The 18,876-nt window shown below is 49.4% G+C and overlaps 1 protein-coding gene across 1 annotated transcript; it reads right to left on the reverse strand.

The window, feature by feature from the left end:
- Positions 1–389: 389 nt before the first annotated feature.
- Positions 390–17,932, reverse strand: crebbpb (CREB binding protein b). Its single transcript, XM_049744670.1, has 31 exons — positions 17,082–17,932; positions 15,655–16,247; positions 13,989–14,144; positions 13,592–13,871; positions 13,070–13,183; positions 12,347–12,586; positions 12,177–12,273; positions 11,951–12,088; positions 11,738–11,855; positions 11,511–11,661; positions 11,383–11,436; positions 11,167–11,282; positions 10,212–10,391; positions 9,075–9,401; positions 8,826–9,002; positions 8,082–8,247; positions 7,461–7,579; positions 7,136–7,375; positions 6,867–6,955; positions 6,708–6,788; positions 6,576–6,632; positions 6,421–6,498; positions 6,282–6,349; positions 6,063–6,213; positions 5,805–5,951; positions 5,612–5,725; positions 5,341–5,506; positions 4,303–4,470; positions 4,027–4,188; positions 3,559–3,840; positions 390–3,420 (listed from the first exon to the last, which is right to left on the reverse strand). The coding sequence occupies exons 1-31, from the start codon at positions 17,164–17,166 to the stop codon at positions 1,249–1,251; spliced, it is 7,086 nt and encodes a 2,361-aa protein (XP_049600627.1). The 5' UTR covers positions 17,167–17,932; the 3' UTR covers positions 390–1,248.
- Between the last annotated feature and the right edge of the window lie 944 nt (positions 17,933–18,876).

Here is an 18,876-nt window from a genome sequence, read left to right on the forward strand (position 1 = left end):
GACTAACCTCATTCATCTCAAGATCAAAGTGGTCAATGTGACCAGTAAGCTTTTGTTAAATTAATATTACATTTAAACGTATGGATTTAATTTCTTAAACAAGTTTTATTTATTTTTTTAAGTCGAAGGATTTCAAGACCAAGTTTTGCACTTTGGTTAAGGTTTGAAATCATGGTTTGAAGACTGGGTTAGGGTTACAAAAACTGTGCTAACGTGTCAACATTTAAGTTCGTATGAATTATTCAGCTTTTATTTTGAGGGGAAAATTTAATCATCTCAGGAAATAAAAAAATAAAAAAACATGAAAAACGATGTCAGAAAGACAGATCAAGAAATAGTCAGATAAATTCTAGAGGAAAACTGTCAGTCTAAAGAGAAGTGACCAAGAGTCTGTGGCTCACAGGTTTATTAAACAATAAGGTATATAAGTAGGAAATGAGCCATCCTGAACTGGTTTGTACAGTGATCTCTTCTTATTATCTGCATATTTACAGTGCTGTCGAGCTGCCTGATTTACATTAGACAGGTCATCGTGGATTCAAGTTTAATGGAAGATAGAAAATGATGCACAGAACTCTGAACACAAATCAGCAGTTTCAACATGTTCATTTCTCACCACAGGCAAAAGAAGAGCAGGACTCAGAGAAATCATTAGGACTGAAAAAGAGACAAAGTGATTATTTGCACATATGCAAGACAAATACTGAGCCAAGGCGAGTAGAAAAAAAAATTCAGGCTTTTGAACACCTGCCTGTTGTGTTTGTCGCTGTGCAATAGTTCCTAAATCTATAGAAACACGGTAATTCTCCATAGGATCTGCAAGCAGGAAGAAAATTAAGGCTTTCCCAAAAGGCAGTCCTTTTTGAAAAATGGCATCTTAGAATAAATTAGTCTGGAACTGAGAAGTGAAACCTGACAAAAAAAAAAAAAAAGGAAAAAAAATCCCACATTAACTTTGCAGCCTTACTCAACACAAACAATAATTATTTGCAAAGGTACAAAATGGATTGAAATGAAAAATAAAAAGGGAGGGGATTTTTGTTTTGAGAGGCTTTGTTAAAAAAAATAGCAGAGCATAAACAAATGAAAATAAACTTTTAACAACACAAACACCACAGCATCGATTCTTGCATGGCTGCTCTGAACCCAAAATACGTCCTTTGCAGCAGTGACGGAGAAAATGGCCCGGTGTTGGAACAAAACGCCAAAAGGTCACAAAACATGTAACTCGAGTTTCCCAACTTTCTGCTACAATCCTTCAACAAATCTTTCCAGCGTGTCTCCCGTGGTGTCCCCCACCATGCCCATGTCAGTACTCAAGCCCCCTCGGTTGGGTGCGTTAAGCTGCGGCAGCATGGCGCTCTGCTCCTGCGTCCCCATATGTCCCTGCTCCATGGGGCCCCCGATGATGGGATGAGGGGAGCTGGAGAGAAGGGCGCCATGCTGGGGTGAAGGCTGCGGATGTATCCGTGGGGAAGGACTGGAATGCTGGGGCTGCTGCGAGGGCGGCCGAGGAGACTGGACCGGCGCCGGCGAGCGCACCTGGCTGCTCAAAGGGTTGCCCATAACTGGGGCACCGGGCAGGTGAGCTGCCGCCGCTATCGCCTGGCCTTGGAGCATGTGTGGCTGGGGGCTCATGGCCTGCGCCGGCGATCCTATCTGCTGCTTCAACATCTGCTGCTGCTGGAGCATGCGCTGCTGTAGGAGTTTCTGGGCTCCGTCCATAGCCATTTGGCCCAATTGGGACGAGGGAGGGAGCTGGCCCATCGGCTTGACACCTCCTTGCATAGCCATTTGATGCTGCTGCATGCGGAGCTGCGAGTAACTTGCCGCCGCCGGTGGCTGTTGCTGCTGCTGCTGGTACTGAGCGTGCGTCTGAGGCATGCCTGCTTGATGCTGTTGCATCCGGAACAACTGCTGTCTGCGGTAAAGCTGAGGGTTCCCATTCTGAGCCACATTGATTAACTGGCCTTGGGGTCCCATGGGGGCCAGAGCCACCTGCTGCGTAGGCTGCTGCTGCTGAGGCAGGGTCCCGGGCCTCTGCACCTGCATCATGGCCTGCATGGCCGCCATGCTTTGGGGGTTCTGCTGCTGCTGTGGCTGCGATGGCTGGCTGGCTTGGTACTTGGCTGTCCGCTGCTTGATGAAGGCGGCCATAAGCTGCGGGTTGGACTTGAGGATGTTCAAGACCTGCTGCTGCTGCTGCGGCGAGCTGGGAGACTTGAGAGTTCGCAGTAGCTCCTGCAAAGCGTTGGGCGCAATGTTACTGGGTATCCCTCGCGGTACGTTCTGCTGTGGCTGCTGCTGCGGCTGCTGCTGCTGTGGCTGCTGCTGTGGCGTAGTCGTCATGCCCTGCTGCATTTGAAGCCCCTGCGGCCGGGTCATCATGGCTCTATGCATGAGCTGACCTTGCTGCACCATGGTGGCTCCCTGAGCCTGCTGGGGGGCCACGATGCCTTGTTGCAGCTGGCCAGGAGCTTTCTGCATTCCGGGACCCCACTGGCTCTGTTGCATAGTCTGCATCCGTTGGGGCGGGCCTCGCATCATCTGCATGGGGCCCATCATGCGTGGGTGGTTCATGGGCATCCCGTTCATGGCGTAACTTTGTTGCTGCTGTTGCTTTGCCTTGGTGGCCATCTCGGCTATCTCCATCTGTTGGGCCACTTTCAAGGCCGTCAGCTGCTGTTGCTGCTGCTGTTGCAGCTGTGGCACCATCTGTGGCTGAGGTTGCTGCGGCAAGCTGGGCAGAGGTGACTGCTGCTGGTGGAGTGGGGACGACTGGGGGCCCTGTTTGCCCTGCGGGACAGGCGTCGGGGGTTGGCTGCTGCCGCGACCGTTGTTGGGGAAGCCTTGAACCGCGTTGGGGGCCGGCTGCGGTGGCTGCTGCGGGGTCTGCGGCGTGTGAGGCTGCTGCACAGAGTTGGGCGTGCCAGGAGCGGAGGGAGGCGGGGACGGCACTGGTGCGCCCCTTCCAGCCATGGTGGCCATTCGGCGGCGCATCAGCTGAGCCTGCTGGAGGCGGTGCTGGATTTGCTGCTGACAGAGTTTATGCTTGATGTTGAGGCAGAAGGGCACGGGGCACTTGTTCTCCTGACAGTGTTTGGCGTGGTAGCAGCACAGGGCGATGAGCTGCTTGCAGACGGGGCAGCCACCGTTGGTCTTGCGCTTGCAGCCTTTGGTGTGCTGAACCACCCGCTTCATCTTCTGACAGGACGGCAGGGAGCAGTTGGCGTTGCGGCACTGGCAGGCGTGGACCAGGGACTGAATGCAGCGCTGGATGCTGAGACGTCGGCTTTCCTGAGGGCTCTTAGAGGACTCTGCGCCCTGGGAGTTGCTGTCGTCATCCAAGTCCAATCCCCACTTCACCATCTGGTGTTCATGGCCCTTTGTCTTGTAGCAGTTAGCACATAGGTCGTAGTCCTGCAACAGAAAAGGGAAAAAAAGACGTTATGGTCATATGGTCATCCACGGCCGATCGGGACAGACACACCGCAACCAAAAAAAATACAAGCGTTCAACCCGATACAAATTCAAATGTGCATCTTTTCCGTGGCCTACCTCACAGACGGTGCAGTGCCAGCGAGTCTCCACGTGGCGCTTGCATTCGTTGCAGGTGTACACAAAGCGGTCCTGGCCCTGGTTGTGCAGCTCCACCAGCATGCACATGGTGCTCCACTTGCACCGCCGCAAAGAGCTGAACTCCCAGTGCTTGTCTCGGGCCAAGGTCAGGAAGGAATCGCGGCCGTCCATCAGGTCGCATGCCAACAGAGGGTCGGGGTCCATGATGGGAGGCAACGTGTTGATGACAGGCCCAGAGTGAAGGTGGATGACAAAAAACACCTGCAAAGAGAAGAAAGGCAAAACAGCTGATCAGCTGCCCAAGAAAAATGAGTCATTCAATCTCAACAACATACAGTCCAAAATGAACAAAAATTGTGAAGCACAAATGAGAAGTGGAGAGCCGGCTAAAATGTGCCAAGTGCCAAGCTTTTGAGTGAAGAGCGAGATGAGAGCGAGATGACTTACCTCTTTGTGCTTCTCCATGGTGGCATAGAGCTTTTGGGACAGATCATTGGCCACATTCGGCATCCCGGGCTTCTTCTTGTTGGCTCGGCTGACGCTGCTCTTATTTTTGTTGGTTTTCTTGTTGTTCTTCTTCTTAGCATTCTTACTGTCGGCGTGGGATCCCTTTGGATTAAAAGGCAAATGAGAATGTGAACAATTGACCCAACTCGATTCAAAAAGATGCCTCGTTAGCTGCTGGAGGTTTTCAAACAATACCTTCCAATCTCACTTGCTCACCTCTGGTGTCTCACAGGAGACCGTGTTCTCCTCCTTCTTCCTCTCCTCCTCCTCCTGCTCCAATTCTTTGATGCTCTCCTCCAGCACGTTGGGCCAAAAGTCGCCCTCGAAGTACGGCAGCTCGTTGGCGCTGGTCAGCCTATCTTCTGTGGCTTGCTTGAAAATGTCCTGAATGAAGAAGACACCAAGTCAAAACAGTGACTTCCCTTTTAGCGTTGGCAAGTTGAACAACGCTTCACAGAAACATCAACGAGGAAATAAAGCATTACAACTGTGCGGCCAGACACATCAAACGCAAGGAGAGCGACTTATTCTTATGCTTATGTTCTGACGCCACATAGCAACTCAAAACTTAGTTTTTCATCTTGATTGTCTGTCATCTTAATGCGTGAACTAACATTTCACCTGATAATTCTGATGTAAGCTGCAACGACAACAAAGCAGCTCACATAATTGGGGACCAACCATGTTGGTTTTAAAAACGTCCCAAGGACAATACGAAATGCATGCAAAAATATCACAAAGAACTAAACTGATCACACGGGTGCGTATCGATAAATTCCAATACGGTCGAGAAGCTCCACCTTTACTTTAGTTTTTCTCTTTGGAAAGAAACTCACATTAGAACATTAACATTGGAAATGGATTAAAGTTTGTACTTCATTTGATTGGGTTTTTCTTTGCGGTAAGGGATGGGGAAAAATAGGACAAATGAAATATTTCACTGCACGTAATGAATTGAAAATCTACTCGTTTCAAGTTTTGAACTGAACTCATGAAATTCAACTTTTTCACCCAACTGAAATTTGAGACACACTTGTCAAGGAGGAAGCAATCAATGCCTGAAGTTGAAATGCGTTCTATAAATGGTCATTGTTGGCTTTGAGAAAGCCAAACACAAATATGAAAAAAAAACAAAAGCAATAAAGTGCAAGGGAGCATCTGTGAGTCAACTAACATTCAGTCCACTCATGTGTGTCTTCCTATTAAACGTCTTTGCGATCGAGGTTGAAGACTGCAAAAGCACAAGACGGCCACCTTGAAATCATGGAGGATTCTCTCGGCAAAAGCCTTCTCCAGCATCTTCTTGTACCACTCTTGCAGCCTCTTGGGCTTGGGGATCTTCTGGTCGGGAGGGTGGCAGTGGAAAATGTAGTCGTCTCCTTCGCTGGGTGGGCAGGCCCAGATGTGACCCATCACATACCTGCACGAAGTCCACATGTTTTTGTTTTGTTTTACTTTGCTTTACTTTCAAGCACGACAAATGAGAGAAAGCTTCCAGTGTCAAGTTCTTCCTCACGTCACGTACCCCAGTTTCTTGACATATTCCAGGTATCCGATGAGGATCTCGTGGTAAACGGCAGTCCTGAGCATGCGTGGTTTGAAGAAGTGAATACTGTCCAGGTACGATATATAAACCCGCCTGGGAAGTAAGAAAAGCTCTTGGCTGCATGCTCAAGCAGAAACAGGACAAGCTTAAACTTCTCGGATGCTTTGCGCACCTGGTATTTGGAAAAGGGCAATCTGAGCCATATTCCTGGACGTGCATGCCAAAGAAACAAACGTCCACGCCGTCAATTTCTTCAAATGCAAAAAGCGCTTTGGTTCTGTAAGGGAAGCTCTCCACCATCTCACCCGAGTCCACAAACCTGAGCAGCACAAAAGCTGATGCGTGGAGCCATTGGACTTCCAGAAGCAGTCGCAGTCGCAGCGGTCGCAGCGGCAGCCACAGCGGCAGCCACAGCGGCAACCACACTTACCTGGATTTCATTCCGGGCTTCACCTCCACACTTTTGTCAGAGCTGGCCACCACTCGCACAAACACTTCGCCGGCCTCTGGGTGGTTCTGCCTTTTCAAGTACTTATTGACCCGGTCCTCGATGTACGTCCCCAACCTCGTTGACTGCAACCCTTTGCGCACAAACAGACTCCCTTGGAATACACCGCGCACGTTTCATGTTGACGTTCGTTGGGCTTACTTTTAGCTGAAAACTTGTTCTCCTTTTTTGTTTTGCCAGACCTCTTCAAACAGTGGTCACAGATGAAGCTAGGGGACAAAAGCAAGCACGTCAAGAGAAACTCTCCAACGGTGACGTGACGCCAATGGCCCAGACTCACCCAGACGGCCAAATGACCTCGTAATGCAGTACGCAGATCTGATGCATCTTGCGTCCGCAATCTTGACATTCAACAAACCTGAGAAGACAGACGGATGGATGTTTGACGCCAATCAGATTCAGATGCAGCGTGGCCAAAGAGCGGCCCGTACTCACGGTTCAGAGTCCAACATGTCATTTTTCTTCTTCTCAAACTGTTCTTTGGATATCATGCTGAAACCCAAAGGAGGTGCGTGCTCAAGTTGCTTCAGTGATTGATCCGAACAGCAATTTGAAAGTGAAACTTACGTCTGCGACTGGGCCGGGTCGTCCCCCAGCGTCACACTGTTGCCCTGGATCTCATTGAAGCACTTCTCACAGAAGTGATACCTGGTGGCCACAAGTGGGAAGAAATGGTTGGAAATGCAGTGGCACCGTTACGTGCAGTCAGTCAGGATGCGGCTTCACCTGTTCTGATAGCTGTAGTAGACGCCGTCTCTTGAGATGGTGCACAGTTGTTTGCCGTAGCAGCACAGCGTTTGCGGGGAGAACTCGTACTGCCAAGCAAAGACAAAGGGCGTGGCGCTCAAGTGAGGCTGCTAAGGCGTGGCCCGTGCGAGGGCCCAATAGGCGTGGAGCCATTGGACATTCCGAAACGGCCGAGAGCCCGCTCTCTCGCAAGAGGAGAGGAGAGTCAGCCCAATAGCAAGTGCTCACGCACTCTCACTTGCTCTCACCTTGCGGCTGCAGCAGTAGCCTAGCGACTTCATGACGGGCTCGATCTCCATTTCAAAGACCTCGGCCAGCTTGCTGCAGTTCTTGTAAACGCGTGAAGTCTTGCGGTTGTACAGCCAGGCGTTGCTGAACATGAGCCACACGTCGTCCACGTATTGCCACGGCTCCTGGTATTGACCCGTGTCCAGTTTGCGCTTGATGGTGGACAGGTCGATGGGGTTCTTCACAATGTCAAAATAGTCCTGAAAAGTAGGCAGAGATTCAGCGATAAATTAAGAAAAGAAAGGTCAAGTCGCGGGCGTTTAGTACGTGTGCCCGGACACTGACCGGAATGTCGAGCAGCAGGGGGTCCACTGGCTGTCTGAAAGGCAGAGACTCAGGGTCTTGCCTGTAGAGGGCCTCGAGCGTCGGCATTAGAGCTTGTCTGAGCTCTTCGGGCCTGAAAACTGCACAGACAGCGACAGCAGGCGTAAGCACGCAAAAAAAGAAAACATTTGGGTTGCGTCAATGACAGAGACCCCTGGAACACAATGCTACCTCGGTTCACTTCAGACTGCCGCCAAGCTCGCAAATTGAATCCAATGAAAAAAGTTCCTCATTAAAATGGAGTCAAATGCCATTCATCTGCTCCAAAACATATTTTTTGCCTACGTTTGAACTCATTCACAGCCAGCCATTCAAAGGCTGCTGTTTTGAGAGCATGTCGACGGATCTTTCAATAACTGTGTTCTGAGGCAAAATAAACACCCAGCCGAGCGAAAGGAAGAGTCGATCCGCTGCTTTAAAAACAAAATAAACAAAAAAAACTTTCAAGCTTTATCTGTTATAAAGCGTAAAGCTTTCCCCAAAACACTGGTTTCTGACCAAAAAGCAAACAAAAAAAATACAACACCAACTTTGACAATATGACGGCTCCTAACGCAAGCCCCCCCCCCCACCCTAACTCACTTTTTTTACGGCTCTGAATAGCGGCGGCATTGCCCCCACTTTCCGCCTCTTCTATGGGTTTCGTCTTCACTGCTGGCTTGTTTTCTTCGGTGTCCATTGGTTCCTGCTTTGGCTCAGCTGCAGCCGGCTCCTTCTTCCCCAGAGAGGGCTTGGCTTCATCAGCTTGCTACAAGAACACAAGAAAAACAGATGAGTCAGGTTCAAAATCTTTTCAGCAATTTGTCACGAACTGAACTAGTTTGCCTTTGATTATTTTTTTGAAGTCTTGACTGTTAGGGTTTTCCAGGTTATCTTGATCCTATGATTATGTTAGAATGTAACCTGTAATAATTAAACTCGCCTGTCCTGTCTTAACAAAAGTAGTAGAACAAAGTGCTAAGATCTTTTGAACTGATTGACTAGCTGCAGAGGAAGCAATCAAAGTTGTTCTGTTTCCAACAACATCGTAAAACACCCCCTGCTCTGATCTTACCAGAGGCCGGGGGTTCACCAAACCTGTCCACTCCCACCCCCACTCTGTTCCTCCTAATAAATATGCCCTTGCAGGAAGGAGACCTTTCAGACTTCATTCGATAATCGCTGTTCAGACAGCGACGAATGGACTCTCCACCTGCAGGTGTCTAAAAGAACTTGCTTGTCTTCTGTTTGGTTCTTGCAAAATAAGTTGGAGTGAGCAAATCTCTAACATTGACCATGCACGGAACTGACATCAAGGTAACACAGTCCTTCAACTCAAGGACATACCTCCACTTTGATTCCAGTTGGCTTGCCCCCAGAATGACTGTCATCTTCATCATCTTCATCACCATCTTTCTCTTCCGAATTGGCGGTCACGTCTGGCAGGTTCTGTTGCGAGTCGACCTCGGCCACAGAGGCCGGGGTGGGCGCTCTGCTGTTGGTGCTGGCAGCGGCCTGTGACATCTGAAGGAGGAAAGAGCACATTGTGACGGCAGACCATCGAAGCCTTTTTTCATTCGCAGTCAAAAGCCTCACCGGTGTGCCAGGATACTGCGCCCGCATCAATGTTGGCTGGTGCATTTGGCTGGGGGTCTCAGGCTGCGGCCGTAGTGGCGTGAGCGGCCGGGAAGGCTCGGGCGGCGTACCGACGACAGATGGTGGACCCGGGTGGCCGCCGGCCAGGTGGCCTGGATTGGAGGCTGGTCCCCCAGTCGAGCCGGGAGTGGAGGATTGCTGCGGCAGCGGGTGATGCTGTTGCATTGGGAGGCTGGCGCAAGAGTTGGGCGGAGGCGTGCCCGTCACCTGGGGCACCCGGGTGCCCAGCGTGCCCGGCCCATTCAGAGGCAGGCTGGAGTTCTGGCGCTGTTTGGGATGAAATGAACATAATTAAAATGGACATGGGACATTTCATGGCCATTGAGTCTGGTATGTGTGACTTGGCCACTGGAGGAGGGTATGCGGGTGATAACACCTAACACATTCATGAATGCAAGACTTTCAATTAATATGACGCAATAAACTGCAGTTATTTTTTCTAAAGGATGAGAATGTTATATGATGAGTAGTTATATTCTCTGTCTACGTGTGTTACTGTGACTTTTGTATCCAAATATTCACCGCTTGTATCAGAGACCATTGACGCTAATCTTTAGAATTAGAAAATATTATATATATTATATAATATTTTGCATTGCATTATTTTGCATTTCATTCAATACATTGCATTGCATTTTGGGATGTGGCAGCCATTTTGGGCGAACGGTAACCATGGAAAATGCAAACAAGGCCGATTCGTTGATGGTGGCATAAAAAGCTTCGCAGACACTATCACCAGGGAGCTCTAATTGCTTGCTCAAAGGCGGAACTTTCACCTCTGTCCGTGCTGGGTGGGATCTTTGAAGTTCTAAATATTAAATGAAATCAAACCAAGGCAGCAAACGCACAGCTGAGCCTTCTGCCGCAATCCCAAGACAGAAAGTAGTGACTGACGATGGTCATTCCTGCTCCCAAATTTTGGCCGTACGCCCAACGGTTTGTAAAGCGAGCTTCCGGCACAGACATCGACTCAATGGAACAAAGGATGTCGTTATTCGCTCAGTTTCTGCTTCGTGGCCCTGGCGGAAGCCTGGCATTGCCGTTGAGTGAAATTGCAAAGAAGAGACGACATCTCACCTGTGTACTCGGTTGTGTTGCTGGCTGACCCACACCAATGTTCACATTCATGGCTCCGGCGGCGGAAAACTGTGCCTGTGGCAAGAACTGAGTCTGGTTGGCTGGCTGAGGAAGCATGTTGCCTGCGTGATTAGCTATCATTCCGGGATTCTGTGCTGTTCTGGAAGGGGACATGGCCATCTAGGAAAGCAGGAGAATGCATCACTGTGGTACTGGTCGGCATCTCATTTCCTTCCAAGTTTGAGTAGAGTGGAACGCCATGCCGACTGACTTCCAAGTTGTTGTTGTTGGTATGTCAACTGAACTCATTCTCTACGGGCTTAAACCGTTGCCAACATAAAACTAAGTGACTAAACAGGCAACATTTTCAGAAGAATTTTAACATTTCAGTAGAAAGAGATGTAAAGCGCCGCATAATAAAGTACAATGACACGACAGTCTTGAGTTCACCCTTTGAAGCAGCGTTACTTGCATGCCACAGACTGCAGTGCGGGTCCAACCTATTCTGGCTTTAGTACGTCACAGTTTCTGTTTTTTGTTCTCCACTACCAGCACGTCAACTTGCATACTGTGCTGAATGAAACGAGACTCGCAACTGTTTCATATTTGCTGTCTAATTGTTTTCCAAGACATTGTATTCCGCATACTGCACTGAGCTGGTTCATGTTCGCAGGTATCGACAGACTTTTCTCCTTGGTCACCACTGGTATTACGCCGGCGTCACAAGAAAAAAGCCGAGCTGGGGTTCATGTTCGCGGGCATCGACAGACTTTTCTCCATGGTCACCACTGATATTATGGCAGCGTCACAAGAAAAAAGCCAACAAACAGCCCACACTTTTGAAGTTATTTTAGTGGCTGAAGTTTAGTTTTGAGAAAATGTTGCTTTGACTCAAATTTGGACCATTTGCTGTTTCAAGCAGTCGCTTTTAAAGTCTTAAAGAGCTCAAACTCACCGCCGGGATGGAGTTCAAGTTCAGCTGCGAGGGCTGATTCATGGGCGAGGGAGCTCGCGGCCCCAAGACCGCCTGCGACGTCTGCACGTTTTGCATCGCGTTGTACGCGTTGAGTCCTTAAGAACAAGGATACGTCGGTCGATGACATCGCCACGAGTCCAAGACATGACATGGTATTTGAACTGAGTGTACTTCCATAAAAATAAATCCCAATACCTTGAGTCACGTGCAGACGGTTCATGATCTGATTTGGCATAGGCGCAGGTCCGTCTGAAGTGGAACACAATCACTCAAAAATGATTGCCGCGCCTCAGAAAGAAAAAGTGCTAGATGCGACAACTGACTGGGAAGTCGGACGGGCTGTCCCAGCGGGCCCGTGGCCTGAGTCACTGAAGGCACCGTGCCAGGCTGCCTCTGGATTCGCAGGCGCCGCTTCTCCTCCAGCTCCTTCTGGATCTTGTAGATCTTCTCCGCCAGGAAGTGGTAATACTCGTCCTAGTCAGAGGGAGAGAAGAGACAAAAGCCTTAAGAAGGTTGCCACGGCCGTCACCGAGACAAGTGAATTATTTACCCTACTGTTGGCTGACTCGTACATGTCGCCCTCAACTTTGCGCGCGTACGCAACCAGGTTGTCCATTCTGCGGTCCTTCAGTGCTGCAAGGTCTGGGGTTGGGAATATGGCTTGTACTCTGGGGTGGGGTGGGGTAAGGTGGGTTAGACACTTTTTGATCACATGTTCTCGTGTCAGTAGACGCAGTCTCACACACACACACGCACGACATACAGTTTGTGCACCAGGTGGGTGCGCAGGTCCTGAGTGACGTGCTCATGCCAGGCCTTCCTGACCCCCGAAGCGGAGAGCGGGGCGGCGGCAGGCAAGTTTCTCACGCCCCCTGCCGTCGACCCGTCTGGCAACAGTGGACTGGAGGACAAACAGAAGAAAGGCAGCAGGATTCAAACAAAGTCAATCAAACCCAGAAGAGAGGAGGAAACATGGTGGATCGTCTCACTTGTTGAGTGAGGAGGGCAAGGAGTCGCCGTGCAAGCCGGTCTGGTCCAAAGAGGGGACCCCTGTGCCTGCGGCCATTTGCTTCACGTGATGACAGCCTGATAAACAGGAGACAGAAATGAGGCACGTGCTTCTTGTTGATGACAAGAAACGTTGGTCTTCCTCATCTACCGAGCACGTTGATATTTCGCAGCTGCTGGTGCCCCTGGGGGTTGTGGTGAGCAGGACCCTGTCCCTGGTTCTGAGCAGGAGACTGGTTGCCGTAGGGGAGCCCCAGAGCGGCGTAGGCCCTCTGCATGGAGCTTGGGTCGATGTGTGTTGCCGAGCTGTTGATGGGCGGGTCGTTTGGCTGGGCGGCCCCTGTTGTGCCGATAGCAGTCTGCAGGCTGGCCCCAGGGGAACCTAGCATGGCTTAAGTGTGAGGAGAGGAGGGTTTTAAGGTTAAAATCATTCTCCAAAAGAACACCAGATCAAACTTTGGATTCGTCCACCAAAACATCCATTTGTGTTGAATAACGGTTGTCGACGAGCGCTCGGCCCAGCAGCGCTCCCGGCAGCGTGCAGTCTTATGTTTAAATCCGTCATTGGCTCTTTTGAACCAATCAAAGAGCGGCTCACCTTCAAAGCCCCGCCCCCTCACCAGAAAGAAACAGCAAAGCCCCTCCCCTGCGTATCCCATTACAGGCCCTGCCTTTCCCGAGGAAACCTGGAATGAGGTGCAGCCCTCGCGCTCAGCACTGGGCCACCTGCAGGTGGCGCCACCTCATATTTTCACATTCACTTGAGGCTGACACTGAGCATTTTGTACTTCAATAAGAAAGCATACAGCACCTTCAGTTGACAGCTTTTTGTTGTTTGTTTCAACATTTAAATGTCCCCAAATCTAGCACTCACGTTGCTGGTTTCTCTTGTCACTTGCATTCTTCAGAGGCAGGCAGACGGGACAGTCGTGCCGCGTGCAGTTCTTCCAATGGGAGATGATCTGTCTGGACGACGCGCAGTGGGTCACTACGGGAAGAGAGATCGGATGAGCCGTGGCTCTGGCAAGCCGACAAAGAACTTTTGCCCTCCTCCCAATTTGAATTTGACAGTTAAGACGAGGACAAGCAGTAAATGAAGCCTCAAAGGCCAAACGAAGGGTTTTTGCCGGCTTTCGCAAAGTGGGTGTTGCATATAAACAAGAGCTTTTATTAATGGCAGAGCACACACAGCAACTTGAATACATCACTGAATTGCTTGTCATCATCCTCAAGACCAGAGCACAAAGAAATGCTTTAGCGTTATCATTTTGGCATCTCGAGACAATTCTGAGCCTTTTTGAGTGGGCATCGGTTACTTGCAGGTTTGGCAACTGGTGACAGGACTGGCTCCCTGTCCACGCTTTGAAAGCAACAGCACATTGTGCAAAAGACTCACCCTGGCAAGACTTGCCCGCCTGGCAGTGGGTCATGTGGTTGAGGACATTCTTCATGGTGCGGCAGTGGGGCAGAGTGCAGGCCCTCACCTCACCGTTGGCCTGCTCCCACCGCTGGCACTTGTGCGCGTGGAGCAGCAGAACCAGCTGTTGCTGAATAAGTTTGCGCTTCTCGGGATCGGCTGTCGGACCAGCTGACGCTCCGCTGCTGCTGCCGCCACCCATGCCGCCACCCATGCCACCGCCAGGTAAGATCCCCGCTGACGTGACCTGCTGCTGCATCTGGCATTAGGACAGAGTGACACTCGTCTCAGTCGGTGTGGACAATCCGGACGAGCGACATAATCCATCAAATGCGGCCAGAGCAGTCGGGTAACCAAGTGAACGGGACAGTCTCACCATGTTGGCCACACCGCCGGCTCCCTTTAGCTCCGATGGAAACTGGGGTAGACTGTTGGGAAGGGCTGACTTGCTCTGGAGTTGTTGGGCATTGACAGCCACAGGCCTGATCTGCTGAGCGTAGTGCTGGCCAAACGGAGCTGTGGACATCCCCATCTGGAAGAAGTAGACGGTACAAAAAAAAACGCAGCTCAAAACATCTGTCTGCCGCGTTCTTTCTTCCAAGCCAGTGACGCCGAGCCTTGCAAAGTCCCCCTGTGGTGTTTACGGATTGTTAGATGCTCATCATTGTTAGGGTCCAAACGTGAACGGCACCAAGGTCGAGCGCTCTGTGCCGATGCCATTCATACAGAAGAGCAACACACAGATTTTGCAAGCAAGGTAAAAAGGCAATCATTACCGCTCCCATTCGACAGCTCCGACATCTTTGCTAGCTTTCGGGCATCGTGTGCTACGTTGCATCGACCTGGCCGCCAGACGCAGAAGAAGCAAGCCCGTGCCATTTCGAACAGAGAAGAGGGAGGGGAGACCCGGAGCGGACAAGGACTGGCTCACAAGACAGCCGAGCAGACCTCTGGGCTGCGCCCTGAACCCTGATCCCTCGCTCCCATTCACACGTAGCACGACTTTCACTCCATCTCGCTGCCAGTTTAACGATCCTCGTTTACTAGGGTGTCACCAAGCAGCCAGCCAGCCACGTCGATGCGGCAAAACTGATATGCAAGGAGATGCTGCTACTTGGATTTGTCTTCCAATGTCTTGTGTTTTCTAGTACACCCCCCCCTCTTCAGCAAGTGCCCAACCAACCCCAATAATCTTGATTTACAGCTCTATTATCTTAAGACCAAAAGGCGCAAGAGAAGCTTATACCGGACGGAGACAAATGGAGGAGAAGCAAAAAAAAGAAAAAGCCTGAGTGTCAATTGTTCCAAAAGACTAAAGTGCAGTGCCAACAGGGCCGATCGGTACGCCGCTGTTGCTTTCAAATTCACTTGACTTCCTAATGGCATTTGATGATGCGTCCATGCGCCACATGCTCGCAGCGTCGTGGGTGACCGCAAGCCTCCGCCCGTCGAAAGGCTCTTATTCTCTCAACGAATGCTCCGTGAGCTGATGCAAAATGCCGGCCTGCGTCACTTGCCCTAAGGCAGAACACAGGTGATAGGCACTACCCGAGCCCGTCCGGCACCCCAATGTCATTTTCAGTCCAAAGCAAAATGGCCACCCGTGATATGATTACAATCAAAGGACATTTTGCTACTTCATTCATATTACACAAAAGTCATTTTAATGTGATGCAATTGCAATAATTAACAATAATAAGAATGCCGATAATGCATCCAATTCACATCACTGTCGAGAAAATGGCACACTAGACTTCCCCTTTCAAAGTGCATTTTGCTACTTCATTCATATTCCCCAAACGCAATTTTAATGTGAATCAATTGTGATAATTAACAATAATAAGCATGACAATAATGCTTCCAATTCACATCACTATCGAGAAAATGGCCCACTTGAATTCCCTTTTAAGTGAGCAAACTGCAAATCTTCGACCACAAAAAAGGGCTGTAAGTGTGTGTGTGAGTGTGTGAACGAGCGAGCATCAAAAGTTTCAAGGCACGGCACTCAGTGTCGGAAAGGGCCAAGCCTTTTTCACCCTCACCTTATTGACGCGGCCCGCTTGCTGAGCAGTCAACGAGTTGTGTCCGGCCAACAGCGGCTCTCCTTGGGCGAGCGTCTCGGCAAGCGCTCCGGCTCCCGGCACCCCCACCGTACCTTGGCTCTGGTACTGCACGCCGGGTCTTTCTCGACCCGCTGCTCCCAGAGCTCCATTCATCACCTGCCTGGCCGGGCCCGGGAACCCATGTCCTTGGCCGCTGTTCAACAGAGCCTGATTGAAGGCCACGCCTCCGTTGCCTTGCCCCATAGCGGCAGCTACTTTTTGGCCCTGGGGAGAGCGACAATTGGGGGAGCCCTGCCCGAGCGGACCTTTCCCCAGCGCGACTCCAAGCTGGCCTCCCGCCGCGCCGCCCTGTTGGGGACTGGTGGAATTGAGAGAACTTGCCAAGATGGAGGAGCTACCCGGCCGCAGGAGCTCCGACAGTTGCTTATGTTTGGCGGCGGCATCCGGGATGATAGAGGTGAGAGCAGGGCCTCCTCCACCGCCATTCGACGACATTCCCATCTGAGACAGGTCTCCGTTGGGGATGAGCTCGTCCGGAAGGTCATTTTCCAGGTCAAACAGGGAGACGAGATCTAAGGAGGAAAAGTGGAGAAGGGGTTAAGACTCTGTACACCATTCAGGTAGTCGGTGCGCGAGGACAACGAGGATATCTTTACATACTTTTTCCAAAGGGGGGGGGTTAAAAAGTTGTTTGGAAAGACGATTCTGCCTATGGATTTGAGCTAAACTGCTGGATTGATTTCCCACACGTACCGTTACGGCCACGTTCACACAGGGCGAACGCCAGCGCTGGCTCGAAGCGGCAGAGAGCCCAAATTAGAGCAGACGCTTGCATTTTTTCTTTCAAAATTGTCCACATCAACTATCACTCGTCATCTACTGACTTTTGGCTTCCGCTGCAGGGTCCACGTACACCTACTTGTAATTTAGGCAGCCTTGCTAAGAAATACCCAAGTGTCTGCCCCCTAGTGGTTGGCTGACTAATCGAGAATGTGATTGGATATGCAGCAGAGCTCACATTTAAAATGTAAATACTGTACCGCCAACAGTTAATTCAATCGTGGCTGAAAAAAATCACAATCCCGAATAAATTTCAAATAACTGCAGAGCGTATCGGTGCATCCCCAAATTAAAAGTGCATAAATAGTTTTCTATCACGTGAGTAATGGGTTATCACTTTTGAATACGCGCTGTGCGCAAAGCAAGCACCGTCAATTGTGCGACTGAAATGAGCAATACTCATGAATGTATACACTTTCCCCGTGTCAAAAGTACCTGACGCAAGTTAAGAGCTTGGAGAGCCCTCAGTATGAAAGAGACAAGGGTGGCCTAGCAACTTGATTGTGGTATCTTCGTCCCATCTCAGCGGCGACAAATCAAACATAAAGACAAGCAGCAGCACTCACCTGGGCCGTCCGACGCCGAAAGCGATGAATTGAGTTTGGGTCGCTTTGCAGTGGGAGGTCCGACATCCAGCAGATTGTCAGCCATTCTGGGTGCTCAGTCTGGGGTGGTCCCGGGCTTCTTTTATTCTAATTGCTAACCTTCTCTTATGACAGCGAGTCAAAAAGAATCAATGGCACTGGCTTGATTTTTTTTTCCTTGAGTGGCAAAATGCTTCCCGGTGAGAGGTTTCAAAAGAAAGGCAACAGCGCCCCTCTTCGCCGCCGGAGATCACCCCATGACAATCCAACATCCAGCACCCACATAATTTCCCCAAAAAAACCGCATGCAAAATTATTTCCACTCCATAGCAATAAATAGAAGGTAATCAGGAAATATTACACCAAGCCAATGCGAGGACATTTCGGCGACATTCGCCGGCGACGCGTCCAAGCGGAGTCACTCTTTTTCGCCGTCCAAACGAGCCGGCTTAAAATCCACCTCCGGCTCCGATAAAAAGAGCAAAAATCGAAAAATATTTCCTTTGAGGCAGATTATTTTTCCGGTGGCTGTCGCGCTGGAAAATACGGCGTCTAGGGATGGACGGACGGCGAGAAGCGCCGCTCTCTAAAAGGGAAATCAAATACACGGCGATCTTTGGGCACGACAAAATGCCCAGTCGCCCTTACATGTTTGCATTATTCCTCGTCGCAAGAGCTCGCGCTTCCATTTGGCCCAAGAAAATGCCGTGCGTGGTCCGCCGGGGCTGGCTGCGCTCGGTTTTTGGACAATTAATTCTCCCCTAGAAACCCGATTCGGAGCCGAGTCAAGATGGCGGCGGCTGTTGATTCCTACGATACAAAAAGTTTTTTTTTTTTTCTTCCCAGCGAAACTGTAAGGGGAGGGGGGTGTATGACGTCATTACGTAAACCTGTACCAGTCACGTGGACGTAAACCCCATTGCTGCCGTTAAAATACTGGATTTCCTCATATGTATTCCAATTTTTTTCGAAAGTATGGGAGTTTTTTGTTTTTCGTTGAAACAATACAAATTTTGAAATAAAGACGCAAGCTCACCTTTTCCATGCACTTGAACGTACTTTTGCAGTTCAGGAAAAGATTGAAACAAATAAATTACATATTTTTTGTATTTTGATCATCTTTCACTTTTCGCGTCAGACAACAATATTGTACTTGGAATTTGGGAAATACCTGTCATATGTGGCCAAATCCAATTTTAAGAGAAATCAAATTGACAAAAAGGAAATTTTTTTGTATGCTTTTGAGGGAAAATGTAAAAAAAACAACAACTTTAAAATACACCATTTTGTATTTTGCTGCTTAAAAATTATGCAAGATATTTTTGTGTTCATATTCTAAATAAATAAAACAATGAAAATGGGTGTATGACGTCATTACGTAAACCTTACTTGAAGATCAATTTTTTTGTTCAGATTTTAGTGACATCCTTTTGAGGTGTCTATTTGCTAGTTGAGACTTTAGAAAAAAAAATCACTGGAAATATTTTGGAAAGGAAATGTAGAGGAAAAACGTGCAGGCAAACTGTGTACTATACATTATTCCAACATTGTTCAACGAGTTCGTTATTTGTTATTCAATACATGTGGATATGTAAATACTACACAATTCAAAGTCATAATCTTCATAAAGCCGAGCATGTAGCACAGTACCAAGCGCAAGCAGTGAAATTACAGACAAACTATTATGAATGCCTTCACTAAAATTGGACACACAAGATTTTTTTTTTTTTTTTTTAATGCGGACGAGACAGCAGTGACACTCAAGATTTCCCAGCAT

Source organism: Syngnathus scovelli, chromosome 16, assembly GCF_024217435.2.
Source record: "Syngnathus scovelli strain Florida chromosome 16, RoL_Ssco_1.2, whole genome shotgun sequence".
NCBI lineage: Eukaryota > Metazoa > Chordata > Actinopteri > Syngnathiformes > Syngnathidae > Syngnathus > Syngnathus scovelli.